Source organism: Elephas maximus, chromosome 23 (assembly GCF_024166365.1).
Source record: "Elephas maximus indicus isolate mEleMax1 chromosome 23, mEleMax1 primary haplotype, whole genome shotgun sequence".
Taxonomy (NCBI): Eukaryota; Metazoa; Chordata; class Mammalia; order Proboscidea; family Elephantidae; genus Elephas; species Elephas maximus.
Genome location: NC_064841.1, coordinates 65,145,606 through 65,171,929, shown reverse-complemented (window position 1 = coordinate 65,171,929; position 26,324 = coordinate 65,145,606). Strand labels below are relative to the sequence as shown.

Genomic DNA, 26,324 nt, shown 5'->3' with positions numbered 1-26,324 from the left:
TAACAATTTGAAAAATATGCTAACATCTACAAGAGGTAATAAGAAACTAAAAATGCTTTACAAGAGCCGCTCTGAATTAGTATCTGTAACTGGAAAAGCAATGTTGTGTACATTTTTGTGACTCATTCACATTCCCGCAATGCCTTACATGCTTCCGTTCAACACTATGACTTCAGCCTTAACTTTCAGCATGTTATAAAGAAAATTCCTTTTATCTTGCAACAAACTATTCTGGTCTAGAAATAAATTTACTATTTCTTGTATTAATAATGATTTATCTGTAGTCTAACACAGCTAATTCTACCATCTCTGAGAATTTTGTCTAGCAAAACTACTTTGTAAAATTATATACAGAGATGTAGTAGTTAAAACCATAGGCCTTGGAATCACACTGACCTGAATTTAATCTCAGATCTGACATTTCCAAGCTGCTTGACTTTGGTTATGTTACTTAGTTTCTCTGAACCTCGGTGTCTAGTATTTGCTTTATACCATGCTTACCACAAAGCCTGACACAAAGCAAATATTCAGTAATTATAAACCAAAGTAATCCATTGCTTCATCAAAACACCCTTGAGTAGGGCTAAAAAAGTATCAAAAAGGAACTAGAAAGAGGTAGAGAAACTCCTTTACTGTTTTTGAAAAATGAATAATAGTAAAATTAAGAAAGCATATGCTTCCATTGTAAAAAATAAAAGTTCATATACACATATATATGATGTTTCTGACTTTCAACAAACCTCGTTCTCCACATTCCAGCATTTTCCCTCACCTATTCACTCTGTGGTTCAGAAGGAAGCCCTAGCTTATACACAAACCATGCTCCAAAATGGCATTCATTAGTCATTTCTCCCAAGATTCTTTGTATTCACTCTGATTCCACTCTTTCAGGCAACTGAGTGCTTTCTTCTTACAGATTTAATTGAAGAATCCTCTATTAAAGTCTTTATCACACTGTTTTTTAATTACTTCCAAGTATGTCTCCCCTTTACCACTGTGATTGTTCACATGGATAGCTCCAAGACTGACTGACTTTATCACTGAGTTGCTGATACCTAGCCCAATGTTTCTTGAATGAAATTATTTGGAAGGTAATATATATCCACCATGGTAACAATGGATATAAATAAGCCCAAAATTATTTACGTAAATATTTGTGATCACCACCCCCATGTGTCCTATCTAATCTTTCGAGTTGCTGTTGTCAATTTGATCCCATACAGATAGTTCATAAAAGAGCACGATGCTCAAGGTCGACATAAGATGTTGTTTTTTTTTAACCCTAGAAAAAAACAATGAGTTTCCTTGACCATACCACATGTTACTTTTGATTTTCTAGATTTGCTTTTTAACCATCAGCACAAAGATTACACTGGTATACCAAAATTCAACACTCTAAGAATTCTGGTTACTCCTAGGTACTTTACAAGGTCTTTAGAAAGGTTTCTGATAATGGCTCACTGTAGCAAAGGATATATAAATCAATACTTATGATCATATATACACCCACTACTCACTTACTGACATGGTTAGGTTCGAAAAACTAGGTCACTATGTAAAAATCAGCATTATGTGAAAATGGAGGTTGACCACATCAGATCACAGAATGCAGGATGACTACATCATTACATAACTGCCAAATTATATCATTACACAACTGCCAAACCACTAAGAATCATGGCCCAGACTAGGTGACACATAACCTTAACCATCACATCCAGTGTTACTCTTGCCTTGTAACTTGGCATTCGTTACTGCCAGACGTACATCGTTAATGTGAAAGATAGTCAGAATTTTTACTATTGTCATAAATGCAAAATGTCATATAACGAGAAAATCAATAAGTGAGGACTTGGTGTAATTATTTTCTAATTTATTAGTAGTTAACGAGAAACAGGTAAAAAAAATTTAAAGTACATGTACATTGCTCGTTTTCCCATCTTTAGGAAGGCCAAATTTTTAAGCTAATTTTTCATACACATCAAGAGTACTCTGACATTTTTCTTCAAAGTTGTCTTCAATATGAATTTAGTCCTTCATCTTTAAGACAGCAAACGCATTAATCTCTTCCTTCTTCATGAACTATTTTGCTCAGTTTTGAGTTACACAGATAAAAGAGAAATGGAAAACATCTTGGAAATTCAGAAGGGAATGGTAAAAGTAATTATAAATAAAAATCAATTTGTTTATGAGGCTTTTGGGTTTATCATCTTCAAAAGCTGAATAATGTTTCAACTTCATTTTCAGATTAATTCTGCCATTCATTTTGACAGTTGTATTAAAAATCAGAAGCCCCTAAAATACATAAAGTACTTCATCATTTCTTCCACTTCTTCACTTTTCTTTCTACCACATACCATAGTTTCTCCATTTTCCAGAATTTTCACCCTCCCTACTTTTCCTATTTTTCACTAGAAATTACTTTTCCTATTTTTTACTAGAAATACTAATTTTCATTACTTTGTATATTTTTCAAATTTGCATAAATGGTATCATCAAAATGTATGCTTTAACAACTTTCTTTTCACTATTATTGGGGCCCACACACACATACTGAAAGCATAACAAGAAGTGTACACAGCACCTTCAGGACAGTCACTACCTCTGGGGAGGAAGAGAAACGACTGGGATGATGTGAAGCTGAGATTTAGCTGTATCTGTATTTTCCTTTTAAAATAGAAGATCTAAACAATTGCTGTACTTCTCTCACTTGATATATTTTATAATTTAATTTTTAAAATGTCAAAGTGCTTAGGTTACCTGAAGCATTACCCAAAAAAAAACACTGCCATGGAGTGAAACTTCCCACAGCATTTCCAAGGCCGTAATCTTTATGGAAGAGACTGCCACATCTTTCTCCCACAGAGTGGCTGGTGCGTTTGAACTGCTGACCTTTTGGTTAGTAGCTGAGCACTTAACCATTGTGCCACCAGGGCTCCTTACTGGAGGCATTACTGTGGTACAAATAAATATAACTTTGCCTGTACTACCTCTGTAGTCATTAACCCAGTCCTAGACTGTAGGCTCTAGGCTAATTTTTTTTTCTTTCTTGATGTTGCAGTGAGCAATCTAGAAAACCAAGTTAATAGAGCTCTCCCCTCAGTCACCCTAAAAACAAGGGTGTCACATTTTTGAAAACTTCTTACAAATAAGCCTTTACTTATTCTACTCTAGTCAATGTGCCCCGTTTCATAATACAGATGTCAAATGAAAGGAGCTCAATCCAAATATGCTTAGGTGGAAGGGATACTCTCTCAGGAGTATAGGCACTTCATTAAGTGGTTGATGCTAAGCCAACAAATACAGGCAGTAGTTTTTGATACTATATACCAAGACAGGTATTTTCCATAGAAATTTTTAGTACATTAATTTTGATGTGTTTTGTGAACAGCCCTGATTTTCTCATGAGTTAAATAGTGAAGTGGTAGGTAAGTACTACAGGAAAAATTTCAAAAGACACCACTTGAGTTTTACCAGTGGTCTATAGTTTTCTAACATGAAATCTGAAACAAGCACAAAGAAATAATAGCTCTAAGAAGTAACCTAGGCAGTTTTCTTACTAAAGCAAGGCACAGCTTAGAAAACTGATGTAGTGGAGTAGCAAACTGCAGTAAAACTTCAGTGGTGATGACTCAAAATAGAATTGAAATTATGCTAAAGTCTACATTTTTGTGAAGTTAACCTTCCCATAGAAGGTTAACTTCACAAAAATGTAGATTTTAGCATAATTTCCCATAGAAAAGTGCTACATTATAATACTAATACTTTTTACTATTCAATTCATATCATTTGCTACTCAATCTGACAAATGGTTAAGTGTCCACTTATACAGCTATTTGTTAAAAGATCATACGGATAGGATGAACACAATGAATCACATAAATATATCATATGACAATTTTTAATTCCATCATAGCTTTTGTTTTAAGATTTTGAGTGAAACGTCTTTCAGTAACCAATACATTAGCAAATTTTGGCATACAGAAAAAAATCACAAAATTTAAAGAAAACCCAGGAGACTACACTTGATTCATGAATTAACCTCATTTGTGACTCTGGCTGCCACATAAAAATGCCAGCTTCTCCAGTGCAACCCCCTAGCACTAACTGGCACACAGCAGGCACGTAATAAGTATATTTGCTGAATAAATGAATTCTCGTTAATCGTTAACTTGTGGTATTTTCTAGCTGAGATCAAGAAACTGCCACATACTTCATGTTCATCGTGTCTTATTCAAATGAAATTATATTATTTTTATATTCATAGACTGCCTAAATCTTCTAACATTATTTCTCCCAAAACAAGATGGTACTTCAACGCAACTTAGCCATGAAAAGAATAATGCAGACTAATATAATATTCATTGTATTAACTATTTATCAGCTTCCTTGGGTTCATGATGAAAATACAAGGGCCCGTAAGTTAAAATATCAACGCTGTATGGTATTTTTCGTGCAATCTCAAACAACAGATTTTAAACATATTCACACTGCAGCATTAACTTTGAAATCTTATTGTAAAACTGTTTACTACAGACCAGAATTCAAACTAAAGCAATTCTGTCGTGCATACTATCCAAGAGGGTTAAGTTCTTAAAAACAAAAAAGATATCACCATAAGGTAAACTTAGCCTTCAAGAACATGAAACCTGAAGATAGTGTTATATGAGGCTTCAGATTACCCATTTTAAAAGAATGGTTACCCCCCCCCCCACCGTTATCAATCATTTGGAACTATAATTAAAGTTACTGTTCCTTTTAACAGAGACAAATGTATTACTTTATCAGTATCACAAAAAGAAAAATGAATAAGGTATGGAGAAATGAGTTTAGAACATGGCTAAATCTAGAAATGTTATTTCCTAATTAGCAAAAGAGAACAAAAAGTTCCATTTACATTCTGTTTCTTAAAGAAAATGAAACAAATATACATCTATGCTAGATTAAAAATGAGAGTCACAGAACAGGTTAAGAATAATTTCAAATATTCATACATAGCTTCAAGATCACCAAAAAAAGAAATAAAACTCACAGAGAATGTTGGCCCACTGTGTGATGCTGTGACATTATGAACTTCATTGTCCAAGTTTATTGAGAGTTCCCAGTTAGCCACTTGTGGTTTAATAACTGGTATTCTGATGTAGAAAGAAAGGAGAAGAATTAATCTTATTCTCTCTGAGAAACTGATTTTCCTTTGACATTAATTTAAGCGTAGGAGGTAAAATTGTCAAAGGCTGTATTTCATAAATTTTTAAGTTTTCAGGCTTGGAAAGAAGTTTTTCAGATTTAAACTAGAAAAGTAAAAGAAATGCAAATATTTCAAAGACAACAGAAGTCACACTTCAGTAACTTCAGGTCCATAGTCTATTCTAAGTACCACCATCTCTTCTGCTAATTCAGGTTGATTTGTTGTGATAATCCTTCACAAATTAACTCTCTTGAAGCAATATTCATCATTTATTTTCAAGATCTGGTTACTCTTCAAGACAATTTAAAAAATTACAATACAATAAACAACTATGCCACACCTTACACTTCATACAAAACCCACAAACCCAGTGCCATCGAGCTTCCATTACGCTTCATGGAGGCATAAAATGAATTACTGATTTAGCATGATTTGAGCCTACAGAATTATTTTGGCTGTATTTTCTCCTTTGTTATAGATGACATTAAAAATATATTAAAGAATGAATCTCTATGTACTCTTCTTGTAAAATATTCTGGAAGTATTCCTTCATGATGTCAATTAGACACAAGAAAAATGAGCTTAGTATATTATCCACTGCCGCTGAGTTGATTCTGACTCATAGCGATCCCGCAGGACAGAGGAGGACTGCCCCATGAGGTTTCCAAGGCTGTAGTCCTTACAGACGCAGGCTGCCATACCTTTCTCCCATGGGGTGGCTGGTGCGTTCAAACTGCCAACCTTTCGGTTAGCAGCCTAGTGCTTATTAACCACTGCATCACCTGGGCTCCTTAATATATTAGCTACCGTATGTTATTTAAAATTAAATTTTCAAAGCTGATTTAAAAATAAATCAAATACCAGCTTAACATGCTCTTATACAATAGGATGACAACATCATAATTTTGTTAAAACACAGTCAAAAAAATAACTAAATGATGTAAGAGTTCAACAAATACTAAGTGATGCTAAGTTTTGGGGCAATGAGGAGAGATAAGACACGGAGAACTTCTACACTTCTATTTCTTTTCTATCCCTGCTTTTAACCATCATCTAAAATCCAAAAGAGGACCCCATATCTTTAAATAATGCTAGTCTTATATAATAGTCTTTCTCTGTGTTTGACCAGTATTACATGGTCTAGAGAAAATGGTTCAAGTAATCAAAGAGAGAAACATTTTTAGAATACAAATTGTTTCCGACAATTTTTTTAAAGTAAAAAAATTTTTATGATTTCTGAATTAACTTAAGTATTGCATGTTTACCTTGCTTAGCATTTTATACTATCTGGATCCTAGACTAAGTCACAGTTCGGAAAAACTTTTGCAGGTTATGTTTTAATTTCAACTCAAAAAACAATTTTAAAAGCATTCTCAGTGTTTTCAATTAAAAAAAAAGTCAGTCACAAAAACCATGATTAAATCACCTTCAGACACAAAAGTGCCTTTAAGTCTAATGGAGGATAATTAATGATTTAGATGAATATTTGTATTCAGCCCACAACTTTGATCTGTCTTCTGATGATGTAGGTTAAGTTTTAAATCCTGTTAATAGTGAAAATTAAGGAAAAAGGAAACAATGCCATCCACAATAATGCAGGCTGTACACATAGGCACGGAAGAGGCATTCATGGAAATGTGAAGAGGACTCAGAGGACAGGGCTTCACATACAGGGGCGCTTGAAAAGAGAGAGAGGGAACTCAGTAGAGGGGGAAGAAGGAAAGAGAGGTATGTGAAAGAGAGGAAAGGGAGGAGATTACTGCTGTACCCCAACTCTGCCTCTATTAGAGCACCTATATTCCACGGGGCATTCATTTGTTTATATGTCTCTCTCCATTGGTCTGTGAGCTCCTGAACGACCAAGGTCTTGCCTTATCCATTTTTATGTCCCTAGTACCTAGTGTTAAAAAGCAAAGATGTCACTTTGAGGACTAAGGTGCACCTGACCCAAGCCATGGTATTTTCAGTTGCCTCATATGCATGTGAAAGCCAGACAATGAATAAGGAAGACTGATGTCTTTGAATTATGGTGCTGGAGAAGAATACTGAATATACCACGGGTTGCCAGTAGAACAAACAAAGCTGTCTTGGAAGAAGTACAGCCAGAATGCTTCTTAGAAGCAAGGATGGTGAGACTTCGACTCACAAACTTTGTACACATTATCAGGAGGGATCAGGCTCTGGAGAAGGACATCATGCTTGGTAAAGTAGAGGGTCATCGAAAAAGAGGAAGACCCTCAATGAGATGGATTGACGCAGTGGCTAACAATGGGCTCAAGCACAGCAATGATTGTAGATGGCACAGGACCGGGCAGCGTTTCGTTCTGTTGCACGTAGGGTCGCTATGAGTCAGCACTAACTCAACGGCACCTAACAACAACATGTAGCTCAGGCTGCAGAGAATGGCTAAGAGATTTGGTAGAAAAAAACCTGAGAAGCAACTACTACGCGCCAAGCACTGCACAGATGGAGAGGCTGCGCTGGCTGGGGGACGGCATAAGCTCTGGAAAGAATGTGACTTTGAGCTCATAGGTTACTACCTGAGCAGCCTTGGACTATGTATATGACCTCACTAGAGTTCACTTTGTTCACCTTCAAACTAGTTTCTCATTTAACAATTAAATCACAAATTGTTCTGTGACACTGGTTGCAATCCCTGCGATGTGTCAACACTCTCCCCTTCTCCATTCCAGGTTCTGTACTTTCATTCGTCCCATTTTCCTGTCCCTTTCTGCCTTCTCGGTCTTGGTTTGGGGCTGGTGTGCCCATTTGGTCTCATATGCATGACTGGACTCTGAAGTATGTTCCTCACGTGCGTTACTGCTTGTTTTATAGACCTGTCTAATCTTTGCCTGGAGGGTGAACATTGGGAGTGACTTCATTTCTGAGTTAAAGGCGGCTTAGGGGCCATAGTCTCAGGGTTCTTCTAGTCTCTCTCAGACCAGTGAATCTGGTCTTTTTGCGTGTGTGTAAATTTGGTTTTTGTTCTATGTTTTTCTACTGTTCTGTCCTGGACCCTCTATTAAATTATGCTCCATTTCCGTAAAATCTTTGAAAATACACTAATAGTAATTACTTGGAAACACTGATATCAATTCAACAAGCACAAACATGCTTACAATGATAACAATTACCTAAATTTATATTTTAAAATTAGAAAAGAATTATATTTATCCATTAAATCCAAAATAGCCTCAACAAAGGAGATTTTTATGAACAACTCACTGAACGGTGGGGAAAAAGGTCTTAGATTTCATTCAACTCACCATAGTAAAGATACACGGAAAACAGCTTACTTTACTGAAGTGTGTTTCTAGTGAAAGAGGCTGCCATCTGATCAGAAATTTAATCTGTGCAATTTACTGTTCACCTGCAAAGCTAGTATCAATTAAGCTGCTACTTCACACAAAAAAATGAAAGGTAATTAGCATAAATAGCTATTCACACAACAAATGAAGTAATAGGTCTTACTAACGAGGCCTGTCCACTTTGATTATCATCAGCCAGTCAGAATGAATATGCTCAATAAAACTTAAACTTTTCTGTATTTATGGAGAAAAACTATCAGCTGGTTTTTACTAATGTAAATGCTAATACATTTAACTTACTGGAACCTTTTACTCAAAAAACTGCAAGGAATACTAGCCTAAAGATATTGCCTTTTTAATGCCATTATTTTTGAAGTAGATCTTGTGTGAACTTAAAGACTAACAGCATCTTCAATTATCAAGGATTACGAGTGTCTGAAAATCAGAGCATCACACACTCAGAAAAGTTAGTTTTCAATTGTGGCATTGCCTACTTAGGAGTAAAATGCTGAGTTAAAACAATGCTAATGGTCAAAGAATCATTAAGAAGTCCTTCATCATAACTTTCACAGTGGGTGGTCTGTAAAATGATCAAGAATCATATGCTACATTCCATAGCCACTGAGGTCAGTTTCTGCATACAAATCTCTGCAGGAAGAAAAAGGCCTGGGGAAAGTGGGCCATTCATGTGAACCAAGTTCAGAGAATTTCCAGCACTGTGAAAAGATATGTTATGTAAGCACATAGATGTATTCAGTGGGGGTAGACAGAACAAGCTACATGAAGACTACAAAGGAGCCCTCCCATGGTTCATGAATAAGTCGAGGAAATGATCAGAAAAAAAAAGAGAGAGAGAGAAGTGTTTAGACAGATGGCCCACTTAAAATGCCTGAGACAGGGCATAAGTAATTTTAATGAAACTTTAGATCTAGCATATGAATTGTTTCTTATTTCCCCCAGAAGAGAGAGAGAGAGAAAAAAAAAAAAAACTCCAAGGAAAACAAAAAATTGAGCAATTCACTGAAAAATCCACTTTCAGCACACTGGGATAGAGGAAGAGTTGCAAATTAAGCTTTATTAGTGTGATAAATTCATATAAAATTCTTTGTAGATCTATCATTGGTCATCAAAATGAATATAAAAAGCATGGGATGAACAGATTAAATGAATTTTAAACAGAAGTCTACTGCCAAACCAACAAAAATCTCAGCCTTATTATATGAGAACTTACAACACTCCAACATTAAAGTTCGTCACTGCAGAAGAAAGATAAAAGCAGCATTTTCAGTGAACCTCTTCAAAGCTAGAAATTGTTATAGAGAATAACGAGAACTCTGCCTATATGCAGTTACAAATGTGTGTGTTCAAATATGTAAGATTGTGTAAAAGAATGCATATTACATAATAACCCATTGCCACAGAGTCAATTTCAACTCACTGCAACCCTCTAGGACAGAGTAGAAATTCCCCATAGGGTTTCCCAGGAGCAGCTGGTGGATTCGAACTGTGGAACTTTTGGTGAGCAGCCAAATGCTTAACTACTGCACTACTAGGGCTCCGTCCGTACACTGCTTAGCAGTAGTTATGGATCATTCCCAAGTTTGGTGTTATCAGCATTACAAATAATTACACAAATGACATCTGAAGCTAGAATGAATATATAAAGTTGTTTATAATCATATATATTTTAATATTATGCCTATCTGTTATTAATTGAATTGTGTCTCCCAAAAAGATATGTTGAAGTCTTAACCCTTGTACCTGTAAATAAGACTCTGTTGGGAAATTAAGATTTTCTTCTCTTATGTTAATGAGCCATACAGGAGTAGGGTGGGTCCTAAACCTAATCCCTTCTTAGTAGTATCTTATAAAAAAGCGGACTAGACACAGAAGCACACTAGGGGAAGAGATCAACTGAGGAATCATCTATAAGCCCAGCAATGCCAAGGAACATCCAGGAATACTGACAAGGAAGGACCCTGCCCTAGAGCCAACGCTCTGATTTAGACTTCTAGCCTTCCAAGTTCTGAGATGCTAAATTTCTGTTCTTTAAAGACACCCATTTGTCGTATTTGTATTATGGCAGCACTAAGTAACTCATATGCTATTCCATTTCCTTCTTCCACCAATAAAGGCTTAAGATCTCAATGTAAACGTTGGGCACGATTAGTCAGCAAAAGCAATATAGTATAGATGGCACACCTGCAGCCTCCAGTGTCTGACTTACCAAATGTAAATTCTGGCTGCAACATTTACTAGCTGTATGACCTTTAAAAGTTATTTATTCTCCTTCTGCATTAAATTTCTTACCAGTAAAACAATGATGACATAAATACCTAACTCATATGGTTGACTGAAGAGATAAAAGGTACAAAATGCTTAGACTACTGCTTGGTACATAAATGTTAAAAAAAAAAAAGGCTACCTATTATTACCATCAATGGAGCCCTGGTGGTACAGTAGTTAATACCTATGACAAGCTATGGCTGCTAACGTAGTTCGAATCCACTAGCCGCTCCCTGGAAGCCCTATGGGGCAGTTCTGTTCTGTCCTCTAGGGTCGCTATGAGTCGGAATTGACTCAACAGCAACGGGTTTGGTTTAGTCTTATTATTTATTATCATTATCACCATAATTCGACAGGTACAGCAACATCTGAAATCACACCCTAATGTTTCAGCAAGTGTTATTTTTTTTTAATCATTAATATAGAATACACTGAAATGCAAAAATCCTAAATTCCCCTTCCCAGTAAACCTCCCCGACTCACCCATACAACAGTCAATGATAGATTTGATAAGCTTCTCCTAAAGTCGCAAACGACTCAACGGCAACCGGTTTGTTTGTTAGTTTGTTTTCTGGTTTTTGAAGCATCACATAAATAGACTCAGAAAGTATGTACTCTTTTGTGTCTGGCTTATTTTGTTCAATGTAATGTGTTTAAGGTTCATCTGTATTTTTGAATATTTTATTCTTTTTTATTGCTGAGTAGTTTTCTATTGTACAAATACACTAAAATTACTTCATATGTCTCCTGATGGACACTGGGCATTTTCAAATTAGTGCTGTTATGAACAAAGCTCCTACAAACATTCTTCTACAAGTCTTTTATTTTTTTTTTTAATTAATTTTTATTGTACTTTAAGTGAAAGTTTACAAATCAGGTCAGTCTCTCATATAAAAATTTATATACACCTTGCTATACACTCCTAATTGCTCTCCCTCTGATGAGAGAGCACAGTACTTCCCTCCACTCTCTCTCCTCGTGTCCATTCGGGTAGCTTCTGGCCACCTCTGCCCTCTCATCTCCCCTCCAGACAGGAGATGCCAACATAGTCTCATGTGACCACTTGATCCAAGAAGCTCGTTCTTTACCAGTATCATTTTCCATCCCCTATTCCAGTCCAATCCCTGTCTGAAGAGCTGGCTTTGGGAATGGTTCCTGCCCTGGGGTAACAGAAGGTCTGGGGTCCACGGCCTTCGGGGTTCCTCCAGTCCCAGTCTGACCATTAAGTCTGATCTTTTTACGAGAATTTGGGGTCTGCATCCCAAGGCTCCCCTGCTCCCTCAGGGGTTCTCTGTTGAGTTCCCTGTCAGAGCAGTCACTGGTTGTGGCCAGGTACCATCTAGCTCTTCTGGTCTCAGGATGATGTAGTCTCTGGTTTATGTGGTCCTTTTTGTCTCTCAGGCTCATAATTATTTTGTGTCTTTGGTGTTCTTCATTCTTCCTTGTTCCAGGGGGGTTGAGACCAATTGATGCATCTTAGATGGCCTCTTGCTAGCGTTTAAGACCCCAGACGCCACTCTCCACAGTGGGATGCAGAACGTTTACTTAATAGATTTTATTATGCCAATTGACTTAGATGTCCCCTGAAACCATGGTCCCCACACCCCCGACCCTGCTATGCTGGCCTTTGAAGTGTTCGGTTTATTAAGGAAACTTTTTTGTTTTTGGTTTAGTCCATTTGTGTTGACCTCTCCTGTATTGTGTATTGTCTTTCCCTTCATATAAAACGAAACTTTACTAATTAGTGAATACCCCCTCCCTCCCTCCTCTCATAACCATCAAAGAGTATTTTCTTCTCTGCTTAAACTGTTTCTCCAGTTCTTATAATAGTGGTCTTATACAATATTTGTCCTTTTGCATTTAACTGATTTCACTCAGCATAATGTCTTCCAGATTTCTCCACGTTATGAAATGTTTCATGGATTCAACCTTGTTCTTTATCGATACGTAGTATTCCATTGTGTGAATATACCATAGTTTATTTATCCATTCATCTGCTGACAGGCACCTTGGTTGCTTCCAACTTTTTGCTATCGTAAACAGTGCTGCAATGAACATGGGTGTGCATATCTCTGTTCCTGTAAAGGCTCTTATTTCTCTAGGATATATTCCAAGGAGTGGGATTGCTGGATCGTATGGTAGTTCTATTTCTAGGTTTTTAAGAAAGCGCCAAATTGACTTCCAAAGGGGTATACCATTTTACATTCCCACCAGCAGTGTGTAAGTGTTTCTGTCTCTGTACAACCTCTCCAACATTGATTATTATGTTTTTTTGGATTAATGCCAGCCTTGTTGGAGTGAGATGGAATCCCACTGTAGTGTACAAGTCTTTTTTTAGGACACAGGTTTTTGTTTCTCGTGGGTAAAAATCTAAGAGTGAAACTACTGGGGCAAAAGTTTTAGTTTTATGAAAACTGGCAAACTTTTCCAAAGTATTATAACATTTATATACTCCCACCAGCAACAGAGTTGCTCCAGGCCCTTTACCACCATTTGGTGTTGCCCGTCTTTCTAATTCTAGTCAGACCAAAACCAGTTGCCATCAAGTCAACTTCCATTCATGGCAATCCCATGTACCTTAGAGTAGACTTTCGCTCCATAAGGTTTTCAACGCCTGATTTTTCAGAAATAGATCACAGGCCTTTCTTCTGAGACATCTCTGGGTGAATCAAACTTTCAACCTTTTGGTTAGCAGCCAAGTGATTAACCAACCATTTGCACCCTCTATCCAGACTACTGGGTATCCAGACTACTGGGTGTGAAACAATATCTCATTATAGTTTTCAAGTGTAAGCCCCTCAAATATGGTGAGACTCAAACTCCAAACATCATAATCCATAATGGTTAGCAGCTGAAATTTCAGCTCAGTTCATTCAGCATTCCGTTTCATATACTGGGCTCTCTGTAGTCTTATTTATGCATACATGCTTCAAGGGTCAAAGAACAATGTGAAGGAAGTTAAACTCAGATATGAGACTGCTCTCTTTCTGTTGCCCCCTTTCCTGCCAGTATGTCTACCCCCTCTCAACTTCCAGCAGTTCTGACAACCTTGAATGTCATTCTCTGAAGTCTCCAGCCAATGAGACTTGGCTAGCCGCTTGAGTTCCAGTCATCCCACAATGTATGCACTGGTGATCGCCTTCAGGAGAGAAACCATAGAAATGTGGGCCTCCCAGTGTAACTTCCCTCTTTCATGGGTCAAAATTCACTCAAATTCTGACTGGTTGTATTTGTTATCCAGACTCTTTGGGTTCATATTTTCTTCAGAATTTATCGTTATCTAGAGGAGGGTTAGTTGGAAATACACTGCAAATGTAGAAAGTGAAAATTCTCTATGGAGTTTTAACTTTGGATCATTCACACAGGAAAGAAACGGTGTAAGAATACTGGTAACATATGCGCAGCATTCTAACTCCCAGGTGGTATCCCAGAACCCTTGACATCTCTACTTGCAAAGGCTATTCTTGTAACTACATTGACAGCAGCTGTATAAACATATTTTACAATTACGGGAGGAACTGTTATAAAGGAAGACTCCATCGAGGTCCAAGAAAACTAAAGTGATGTTTCATTTTAATTCCTAAAATTTGAAATTCTATTGTTCCATTAAGAAAACAACTTCTAACTTCATGAACAGCCGTCTCCTTTACCATGACACCAGAACTGGATGGTGTGCAGCTACCATCATGAAATGTTTTGATCAAAGATTCTATAGCAGAATCCAGATCAAAAGAGGGAAATGCGTGGAACAGAATTTCAAATTCTCATAGAATCTAGTCTTTCTGGAGCCAGTGAGGTTGGATGACCCCCAAAACTATTTCCCTGAGATAATCTTTAAAATTTAAACCAAAACTATCCCCTTAAATCATCTTTAAACTAAACAATTTAGCTTAAAAAAAAAAAAAAAGTCTGCCTTTTTTAAAAGAATTATCTCTATAGGATCAAATTGACAATAGTAACTCAAAAGGTTAGATGAGAAGTGTACGGGGCAGTGAATTTATCTTAATGGTAGTGAATTAATTTGCAAGAGGATAGCAAGAATGGTTGCACAACTTCAAGAATGTAATAAATGTAACTAAGTTAAACACGTAGAAATTGTTTAATCGGTATACCTTTTGCTTTGTATATGTTCACCAAAAATAAAATCTTAATATAAAGTACGTAACTAAAAATCTCTGAAACAGCTTTACTGAGACAGAATTCACATATCATACAATTTACCCATCTGAAGTGTACCGTTGACTGGCTTATAGTATATTAACAGAGCTGTGACAGCACCTAACAACAACATGGACATTCATGCAAAATATTTGTGTAGACTTGTTTTTATTTCTTTTGAGTAGAATGGCTGGGCCATGTGGTAATATCTCATGTTTTGAGGAACAGCTAAATTACTTTCAGCTTGTACCATTTTACTCCTAAATTCCCACCAGCAATATATGAGGCTTCCAATTTCTCTACATTCTCGCCTACATTTGTTATTGTCTGTCTTTTGTATTATAGCTATTCCAGTGGGTTGAAGTGGTATTTTATTGTAAGTTTGATTAGCATTTTCTAATCACAAATGTTATTAAGCATCTCTTCATGTTGTTGAGGGCCATTTGCACTTTTCTTCTCTTTTTTGGGAAAAATGTCTATTCATATCCTTTATTCATTTTTAAATCAGGTTGCTTTTTTGTTATTGAGTTGTAGGGATTCTTTATATAGTCTATATACAACTCCCTTACCAAATATATAGTTTGCATGTTTTCTCCCATTTTGTGGGTTGTCTTTTTACTTTCTTGATAAAGTCAGTATCCCTTGGTGTCCTGAAGTTTTAAAATTTTTTATTATGCCCAATTTACCTATCCTTTTTTCTTTTGTCACTTGCACTACTTTTGGTGTCTTATATAAGAAATCACAGTCAACCAACGATAACAAAGATTAATGTCTATGCTTTCTTCTAAGAGTTCTGTAGTTTTAGCTCTTACATTTTGGTCTATAATTTTTTTTTTTTACTTAATTCTTATGCGTGGTATGAGGAAAGTAATCAACTTCATTCCCTTGCAAGTTGATATCCAGTTGTCTGAGCAGTATTAGCTGAAAAGATTATTCTTTCCTCATCGAATTGTTTTCAGATCCCTGTTGAAATCAGCTGGCCATCAATACAACAAGTTTTTTCTGGACTCCCAATTCTATTTTCTGGACTCACAGTATGTTTCAAAATAGGGAAGTATGAATTCTTCAACTTTATTCTTCTTTTTCAAGATTGTTTAGCTTATCTGAGTCCCTTCTATTTTCATACAAATTTTGGGATCAGTCTATATCTGCAGGAAATACAGCCTGGATTCATATAGGGATTATGTTGAATCTGGGGATCAATGTGGGGAGTACTGCCATTTTAACAATATTAGATCTTTTGACTCATAAATATAGATTGTCTTTCCATTTATTTAGATCTTCATTAATTTCTTTCAACAATGTTATGTTAAATTCACAAATATTTTATTCCTTTTGGTACTCCCATCATTGGAATCATTTTCTTAATTTCATTTAAGGTTTGTACATTTCTACTGTATAGAAATAAAAATTGATATTTGCATATTGTTCTTGCTCTATGCAACCTTGTAGAACTCGACTAGTTCTAACGGATTTTTGGTGACTTCCTTAGGCTTTTCTACATACAAGCCCATGTCATCTGCAAAGAGGGAGAGCTTTTTACTTCTTTCCTTAAATCTAGATAACTTTCTTTTTCTTACCGAAGTGTCTTAGCTAGAAACTCCGTTACAATGTTGAACAGAAATAACACAAACATCTTTGTCTCATTACTGATCTTAAGCTGTTGGATTTTTGACAAAAGCTTTCTCTGCTTCTACTGAGATAACAGCTTTCAACTGTGTGGATCATAGCAAATTATAGATAATAGAGCAAAGAGTGGGAATTACAGAAAACTGCTCATGAAGAACCTGTACATACACCAAGAGGCAGTTGTGTGAACAGAACAAGGAGAGATTGCGTGGTTTAAAGTCAGGAAAGGTATGCATCAGGGTTGTATGCTTTCACCATTCTTATTCAACCTGTGTGCTGAACAAATAATCGGAGACTAGACTATATGAAGAAAAACAAAGCATACGGATTGGAGGAAGACTCATTAACAACCCACGATATGCAGATGACACAACCTTGCTTGCTGAAAGTGAAGAGGACCTGAAGCACTTACTGATGAAGATCAAAGACTACAGCCTTCAGTATAGATTACAACTCAACATAAAGAAAACAGAAATGCTTACAACTGGACCAATAAGAAACATCATGATAAACGGAGAAAGATTGATGGGTCAAGGACTTCATTTTACTTGGATCTACAATCAACACCCATGGAAGCAGCAGTCAAGAAATCAAAAGACACGTTGCATTGGGCAAATTTGCTGCAATAGACCTTCTTAAAGTGTTAAAAAGCAAAGAAGTTACCTTGAAGACTAAGGTGCACCTGACGCAAGCCATGGTATTTTCAACCAACTCTACGCATGTGAAAGCTGGACAATGAACGAGGAAGACTGAAGAAGAACTGAATACGCCACGGACTGCCAGAAGAACGAACAAACCTGGCTTGGGAGAAGTACAGCCAGAATGCTCCTTAGAAGCAAGGTTGGTGAGACTTCGTCTCACAAACTTTGGGCACATTATCAGGAGGGATCAGGCCCTGGAGAAGGACATCATGCTTGGTAAAGTAGAGGGTCATCGAAAAAGAGGAAGACCCTCAACGAGGTAGACTGACACAGTGGCTAACAGAGGGCTCAAGCATAGCAATGATTGTAAGGATGACGCAGGACCGGGCAGTGTTTTGTTCTGTTGTACATAGGGTCGCTATGAGTCAGAACCAACTGGACGGCACCTAATGACAACAGCAACACTCAGATAATCATGTTTTTTCTCCTCTAGTCTATTAATATGGTGTGCTGCATTGATTGATTTTTGGATGTTAAACCAACCTTGCATTCTAGGATAAATATCACTTGGTCAAAGCATATAACCCTTTTTAAACATTCTTTGATTTAGTTTGCTAATATTTTGTTGTGCACTTTTGTGTTACACTTATGAGGGATACTGGTCTTTAGTTGTTTTTTTTGTTTTTTTTTGTTTTTCTTTTGATGTCTTTTAGAGCCCCTCTTCAATCCTTGATTTTAGTGATTTGAGTGTTCTCTATTTTTCTCTTGGTCGGTCTGTCTAAAAGCATGAAATTTCTGTTGACGTTTTTAAAGAAACAACTTTTGCTTTTATTGATTTCATGTACTGTTTTTCTATTCTCCGTTTCATTTATTTGCACTCTAATCTTTATTATTCCCTTCTCTCTGATGGCATGCAGTTTAATTTTTCCAGTATCTTAAGAAGGAAGATTAGGTGACTGATTCTACATTTTCTTCTTTTCTAATAAACATGTTCACAGCTTTAGCTTTCTCTTCAATCTTGCTTTAGATACTTCCCATAAGTTTCTGTATGCTGTGTTTTAGTTTTCATTCATTTAAAATATTTTTTCATTTCACTTGTGATTTCTTCTTTGACCCACTGAAAATCTGGGAGTAGGCTGTTTAATTTCCACATGTTTGTAAATTTCCAGAATTTCCTGTTACTGATTTTTAATTTGATTTCATTGTCATAGAGAAACATACTTTGTACAATTTCAATCTTTTTCAATTTATTGAGGTTTGTTTTATGACCTAATATATGGCCTATCGTAGAGAATGTTCTGTATACACTTGCGAAGTTGTATATTCTTTTGTTGTTGGATGAATTGTTCTATAAATGTCTGTTAGATCTATAGTGTTGTTCAAGTCTTCTATTTCCCTCTTAATCTTCTGCCTACTTCTTCTACCCAATATTGAAAGTGGGGTATTAAAGTCTACAACTATTACTGCTGAAATGTCTGTTTCTCCCATCCATGCTCTCAGTTTTTGTTTTCTGTACCTCGGAGTTATTAGGCAGAGATATACATCCATACGGCGATAATTGTTAGATATTTCTGGTGGTTGATCCTTTTATCCTCATAAAATATCCTTTCGCTCTAGTATTACTTTTTCTCTTAGTTTTCCCTGATATTAGCACAGGTACTCCATCTCTCTTTTGTTTACTCTTCGCATGGTAAAACTTTTTCCACCCTGTTGCTGTCAACCTATTTGTGTCTTTGAATCTTTAGTGTTTTTTGTAGGTAGACAACCCGTAGTAGAATCTTGGCTTTTTTTTTTTTTTTTTCTTAACCACCTGCCAATATCTGCCCTTCATTGGAGTGTTTAAACCATTTACATTTAATATAGTTATTCATCAGGTAGGATTTATATTTACTATTTTGCTCTTTGAAGCCCTAGTGGCACAGTGGTTGAGAGCTCGGCTGCTATCCAACAGGTCGGCAGCTCAAATCCACCAGCCATTACTTGGAAACAGTATGGGGCAGTTCTACTACTGTCCTAAAGGGTCACTATGAGTCGGGATCAACTTGATGGCCATGGGCTTGGTTTGGTTTTATTTTGCTTTTTATTTCTATGTCATGTCTTTTTTGTTCCTCTATTCCTCCATTACTGCCTTCTTTTGTGTTAAATAGATATTTTCCGGGGTAGCATTTTAATTTACTTGCTTATTTTTAAAAAAATAGTATTTTACTGTGTTTTTGGTGAAAATACACATAGTAAACTGGGTTCCCATTCAACAATTATTACACAAATTACTCAGTAACATTGGTTACATTTTTCATAACGTGTCAACATTCCCATTAATTCAGTTCTAGATGTTCCATTACCGGTAGTTTCCCAGTCCCCTTATCCTTTCACCATTGCTTTAGAGTAACTGTTGACCATTCGGACATAAAAATGACTTTTTAATGGTACACAGTACTCAGGTGATATTCTTTATTTCATGAAACAGTGTTATTTAGTTGAAGGTTGACCTCTTGGAGTGGTTTCGGTAAAAGCTTAAAGGGTATTGGAGGGCAACAGTCTTGGGAGTTCCTCTAGTCTCTACTTGTTCAGTAAGTCTGGCTTTTTATTAAGCATTTGAGTTTTGTTCTACATTTTTCTCCCACTCTGTAAGGATCCAACTATTGTGGCCCTGATCAGAACAGTCATTAGTGGTAGCTGGGCACTATCTGGTTCTAGTCTCAGGATAGAAGCATCCACAGTTCATGTAGACTGTTAGTCCTGCACCTTAGTTTCTTCTCTGAGTCTTTGGTTTCCTTCTTTCTCTTTTGTTCTGGATGAGTAGACACCAGTAGTTGTATCTTAGATGACAACTCGCAAGCTTTTAACACCCCAGACACTTATCACCAAACTTAGTTGTAGAACACAAACTTCATGAACTATATTATGACAATTGACCAAGTTGTCCCACAAGACTATATTCCTGGGCCTTTAAACCCAGAAAACCAAGCTTGCAACATGTTTAGTTATATCTAAGAGGTGTCTATAACTGTGCCCCCATGAGGTTTATTATATATATGAATATACATGCATATATACATATATATATACACCTATACATACACACATAGAATTCACTTGCTATTTTTGTTTGTTTTACTGTTTTGTTATTTACTATTTACTTGTCTTTTACTACTTTTTATAGCTTTTTTTTTTTTTAATAGTTACCCTGGGGATTACATTTAGCATCTTACATTAACACAATACAGTTTGGATTAATGCTAACTTAATTTCAATAGTATACTGAAAATTTCAGATCCACCAGGTGCTCCTTGGAAACTCTATGGGGCAGTTCTACTCTGTCCTGGAGGGTCGCTATGAGTCGGAATCGACTCGACGGCAGTGGGTTTGGTTTTGGTTATAGCTTCATTTCCACCATCATTCTTTGATGTCTTGTCATACGAATTGCATCTGTATACACTGTGTGGCCATCAAGTAAAATTTATAATTACTGTATCATGCAGTTGTTTTCTAAATCAGATAGGAGAAAAAAAAAAGTTACAAACAAAAGGTACATTTATCCTGTCTTTTGTATTTCCCTATGTAGTTATCTTCATTTCTTCATGTGTTTTCAAGTTACTGTATAACATCTTTTCATTTCAGCATGAACTCCCTTTAGTATTTCTTACAGGGCAGCTCTCCTAGTTCAAGTTTTCTTTATCTGGAAATGTCTTAATGTCTCTCTTCTTTCTTTTTAAAGGATAGTTTTGCTGGACATAAAATTCTTAGTTGACATAATCTTTTTCTAAGCATTTTACATATGCCATCCCACTCTCTTATGGCCTCCGTTGTTTCTAATAAGAGGTCAGCTCTTAATCTTATAGAGGATCCCTTGACGACATTAGAGGTCATTTTCCTCTTGCTACTTTCAAGATTCTCTTTGGTTTTTGACAGTTTGACTATGCTGTATCTAGATATGGATCATCTTTTGAGTTTATATTAATTGGAACTTGCCAACCTTCTTGAACGTGCAGATTAATGTTTTCATTATATTTGGTAAGTTTTTGACTATGATTTCCTCAAATATTCTTCCTGCTTCTTTCTCTTTACTTTCTGATACTCCCACCGTACATATATTGGCCCCCTTGATGGGGCACTACAGGTCTCTGAGAGTACATATTTTTCTTCATTTTTTTTTTCTTTCTGTTCCTCACACTGAGTAATCTCAACTGACGTATCTTCCAATTTGTTGATTCTTCTACCAGTTCAAATATACCATTGAGCACCTATAGTGATTTCTTTTTCATTTCAGTTATTGTGTTTTTCATCTCCAGAAATTTTTTTTTCAATCTCTTTATGGATATCTTCCATTTAGTGAAACATTGTGCCATACTGTCCTTTAATTATTTATTCTTTAGTTCTTTGAACATATAACAGGTAATTTAAAGTTATTGTTCAATAAGTTCAACAATTGGGCCTCCTCCTGGACAGTTTCTTTTGTGTATGGGTCATACTTTCATGTTTCTGTGTGTACTGTAATTTCTTGTTGTTGGGCGTTTTAGATAAAGTAATGTGCCAAATTTGGAAATCAGATTACTTCCCCTCCCCAGGGTTGTTTTATTATTATTTTTTAACTGTTTATTGACTTTCCTGGACTAATTCTCTAAAGTTTGCATTTCCTACAGTTTGCCACTGACATCTCCAATTGATTAACTTAGTGGTAAGATAATGACTGAACATTTCCTTAAATGCCTTGAATCAGTAAGTCCTTTGCCAGTCCTCTGAGTTTGTTGGGATGCGCTTTCAACACTCAGACAGGTTACAACTCTGCCTTACTCTTACTTCATGCTTGAGAGGGGTTTAGGGTCAGCCGGAGGTGAGAGACTGGGACCTTCTCTGGTCTTTCCTGGGGATGTGCAAAACCAGGCACATGCACACAGTCTCCTAGAGCCATAGGAATATATCAAAGCTTTTCGAAGCCCGATGCAGTAGGCTGAATAATGGCTCCTTGAAGATATTAGGTTTTAATCCCTAGAACCTGAAAATGTTACCCTTTGAGGAGAAAGGGTCTTGGCAGATGTGGTTAAATTAAGGACTTTAAAATGACATTATTCTGGATTATCTGAATGGGTCCTAAATCCATTCACAAGCATTCTTATACGAGAGAGGTACAGAGAGATTAGACACATACACGGAGATGATGATGGAAAGCCAGAGGCAGAGACTGGCATGATGCGACCAAGGAATACCAGCAGCCACTAAAAGCTGGACAAGGAATCATATGGATTTCCCCTAGAGCCTCCAGAGAGAGTGTAAGCCTCCCCTGGTTTTGGACTTCTGGCCTCCAGACTGTGAGATACGAGAGTACAAGCATCTGTTGTTTTAAGCCACCAAGTTCAAGATAACTTGTTACAGCAGCCATATGGAAACTAATGTATCCCCTGAGGAAATCTTGTTCCTTAGATCTTCCCTTAAGTTTTTGTCCAGGTTCTTGTTTGCCCCAAGTGGTATTACAACCTTCGGTGACCGTAATGTTAAATAATTGCTGCTGATGGTTTCGAGAACTGTCCTGGGGAATGCGCTTTTCTCACAGACTGAGCTCCAAGGCAGGTAAAATAACAACCCTCCACAAGGAAGCTTTTCCAGGGAGCTACAACACAGGTCAAATAGTGACAATCCTCCAGGGATGGGACTATTTTAAAAGCTCCAAACCAAGTCTGCCCTCTCTGCTGGCTGCAAGGCTGCCAGATACTATGGTTACAATAGTTGTGAAGCAGGTACTTTTCAGGGTTACTGTGGCACTGGGGAGATGGAGATGGGTGTAGGCCAAGTTAAAATGCTACAAACCCTGCTCTTTTTACCCAGGTTCAGCAGGTTTTCTTCAGAAAATTCTCCTCAGACTGCTGCAGGCCTTCACTTTATGTCAAGAGTTCTGAACACATTCAATTTTTACTAGTGTTTTTGTTCCTTTTACAGAGGAGCAAATAAGTCTACCAGTCTGTGAATCTGACCACAACATACTGAAATTTAATTGTCTTAGGATAGTTGTAAAAATATACTATTTAAAAGTCAGTTAATATTACGAAAAAAATTAATATAATATTAATGACTTAATGCTGTAGGAGATAACCACAAAATATACAATCCCCAAAGGTATTACGTTATAAAAACAACTTTGGCAGCAAAAAATTAATAGTTATTAAATATTGAGTCCACAGTAGTTCATTTGGAAGGCTCTATATGCAAAAGGGAGCCCCGGTGGTACAGTGGTTAAGAGTTTGGCTGCTAACCAAAAGGTCAGCAGTTTGAATCCACTAGCTGCTCCCTAGAAACCCTATGGGGCAGTTATACTGTGCCCCATAGGTTCACTATGAGTTAGAATCAACTCTACGGCAACTGATTTGTTTTTTTAATATGCAAAAGCTTACATATATGCTTATGCATAATGAGTCTGTGAAATACGCATTCAAACAAATATTTGCTTAGAATTTATTAATTGTAAGCCATCATGCTTGTGCACTATGGTGGGGTGGGGGGAGGAAAAGGAGAAACAAAGATATACAGGACAGAGAATCTGTCCCATCAGGTCAAGGTCTAACAGAAGAGATAATTACACAACTATTTCTTTTATAATATAACGAAAAAAATGGTATGTGCTATAGAAGATAGAAATAAAGTTAGGTGCAAGTACAGGAAAGTGAGAGCTCAGATCCCACTGAGAGGATTATGAATGGTTTGACAGTGGTGATATCAGGTGGTGTGGGTTTAAGAAGGAAAGACATGCTTCAGTCAGAAAATCTCAAATTTTTGGTCTTCAGGTCCCTTTAAACTCTTTTTATTTTTACTGAATAGTATAGTTAAGTTCAAATTTCCCCTTTTTTCAATTTCTCTTTCTTTTACATATTCAGGGCTTTTCCCAAGGGAACATTAAATTCCCTAAGAAACTTATGACAGACAATACACTAGAGAAAGTTCTGGATTTGAGGTCAGAAAGCCTGAATTGAAAAGTAGCCCATATCACTTACTAAGTATACAGACCACTACACGTCTCTCAACTTGTTCCTCAGTTTATTTAAATCTGGAATGAGAATAATTATATTCATACTGTGTGAAATTTAAATAGGTGATATATATGATAGCAACTAGAAGAGTGTTTGATATTGTATACGCACTAAATCAAACTTTAGTAAATCAGCAAAAAAAAGTTGAAATTATTCGTATTTTGATATTATAATAAAGAATGAAATTACAAATGGATGAGAACGTATTTAAGATATCCAGGTCCAAGCTTGGTAGTAGAAACACATCAGGTACGACAGCAGTGATGCATACCTTACTCATTCCCTGATGGCAAAAATGGGGACAACCTAAAGGTTCAAGGGTGGTTTTGTATGAACAACATAGTATATGTCATTCACTAATTATTCATTCAGTAGAAATGGAGTATGCAATTCCCACAGTGCGGCTGTATACCTGTCACTGGTTTCTTTACTATCCAACCTCAAAGAGAAACTCTCTTCAATGCTTATCTATCAACTATTTCTACTACGAAATTTATTCAAGTGGATATTACTTCAAGAAACATCTATTTGGATCTCAATGTGGGAAATAAAGTCTATAGGCATAAAAAAAATTTTTTTTTTTTTTTGTACACTGGAAATGCCATTGTAGTAAACAAACATATAATGATTACTCCTAAAGACAAAAAGGGCTAAAATTCAGGGCCAAACTAAAGGAAAGTAAATCTTATTAGGTTGGCTTTAAAAAAAAAAAAAAAAAAATCAGTTTTATGAACGAAAGAAAGCCTGAGAGAAATTTGTGTATCTTTCTTGAAAATATTTATCTGGGGATAAATTCTAAGAGTATTTATGACCAAAAATATGTACAGCCCCTCAGTCTGGTTTATGAAGTTTTAGAAAGGACGACAGAGATGGAAGATACAAAAGAAATGTATGATAGTAAAAATTATTTTAATAGAAAAAAACTGCCCAGAATGTTGCCCTGATATGAATTTTTTTTTTCTTTGACTGCTTCTCAATAATTCAGTGCCTTCTCATTGTTTTCAGGATTAAAGCCAAACTCCATTTTTGCTCCTTCAGGCTCATTTCTCTCACTCTCCCCACTACACTTATCCTGTTGTGTTTCAGTTATGCTGAATTTCTTATAAGTCCTCAAACTGTCCAAGATCTCTCTAATCTCCTCTCCTTACAATACCTAAACACCATCTATTCTTCTATCTCAACTCACATACATCACTTTCTGGGGAGCTATCAATGCCTCCCTCTTCACTTCCACTCACCCCAAGTCCACAGGCTGTGCATCTTGCCCATGAATTTCCTCACCTGTTGTACCATCACACCACAATCTGAACTTTTGCTTTGTAGCACTCTTCAGAGTTATTACTTATTTAATGTCTATGTACACCATTAGATTTTAAAAAGCCTGAGGGCAAAGACTAACGTCGCATGGAATGCTGTTTGTTACTTTTTGAATGCCTTGATGATGCACTGGTTAAGTGCTCAGATGCTAACCGAAAGATCGAGGGTTAGAACACACCAGCTGCTTCGCAGGAGAAAGATGTGGCAGTCTGCTTCTGTAAAGATGACAGCCTCCGAAACGCTATGGGGCAGTTCCACTCTGTCCTACAGTGTTGCTATGAGTCAGAATCGACTTGATGGCAACGGGGTTTTACTTTATTTTATTTGGTTAATAACTCTAACTCTGAAGGTAAAAGGTTACAATCATTAAAAAATATATGCTCAGGAAGTCACCCAACTAACAGAGGCTATCTTGCGAAGTGGATGGTTAGAGCACTGGTCATCTAAACCAATGTCAATTAGATACAAAATTATTAGTTAAACATGAGTACTCAAGACATGAAATGAGTGTAACACACTGGGAGAAACCAGAATTTTTAAAGAGAACCAAATCAAGGATGAGAGGATGAACAAATTTGTATACACATAGAAAAGTTTCTTTAAAAATTAAAATAACAAATATTATTTAAAAGAAAAAAACCACAGGTGGCTTTATTCAGAATTTATACTATAGATTACTGTGAAATCTTCAGTGGTTTGTGAAGAAAAATAAACACTTAAACAGACACTATGGTAGTACCATTTAAAGTAAGAATGCTTTCAAACAACATGGATTATT

At 36.4% G+C, this 26,324-nt stretch overlaps 1 protein-coding gene across 7 annotated transcripts in view; it reads right to left on the bottom strand.

The window, feature by feature from the left end:
* The window catches only part of PCCA (propionyl-CoA carboxylase subunit alpha), a 534,561-nt gene that overhangs the window by 145,204 nt on the left and 363,033 nt on the right, over positions 1-26,324 (bottom strand). For all 7 annotated transcript variants that reach the window (XM_049867227.1, XM_049867229.1, XM_049867228.1 and 4 more), the window contains one exon: positions 5,033-5,135. In XM_049867227.1, coding sequence (XP_049723184.1) covers positions 5,033-5,135 — 103 coding nt within the window. The remainder of the gene's footprint in view (positions 1-5,032; positions 5,136-26,324) is intronic.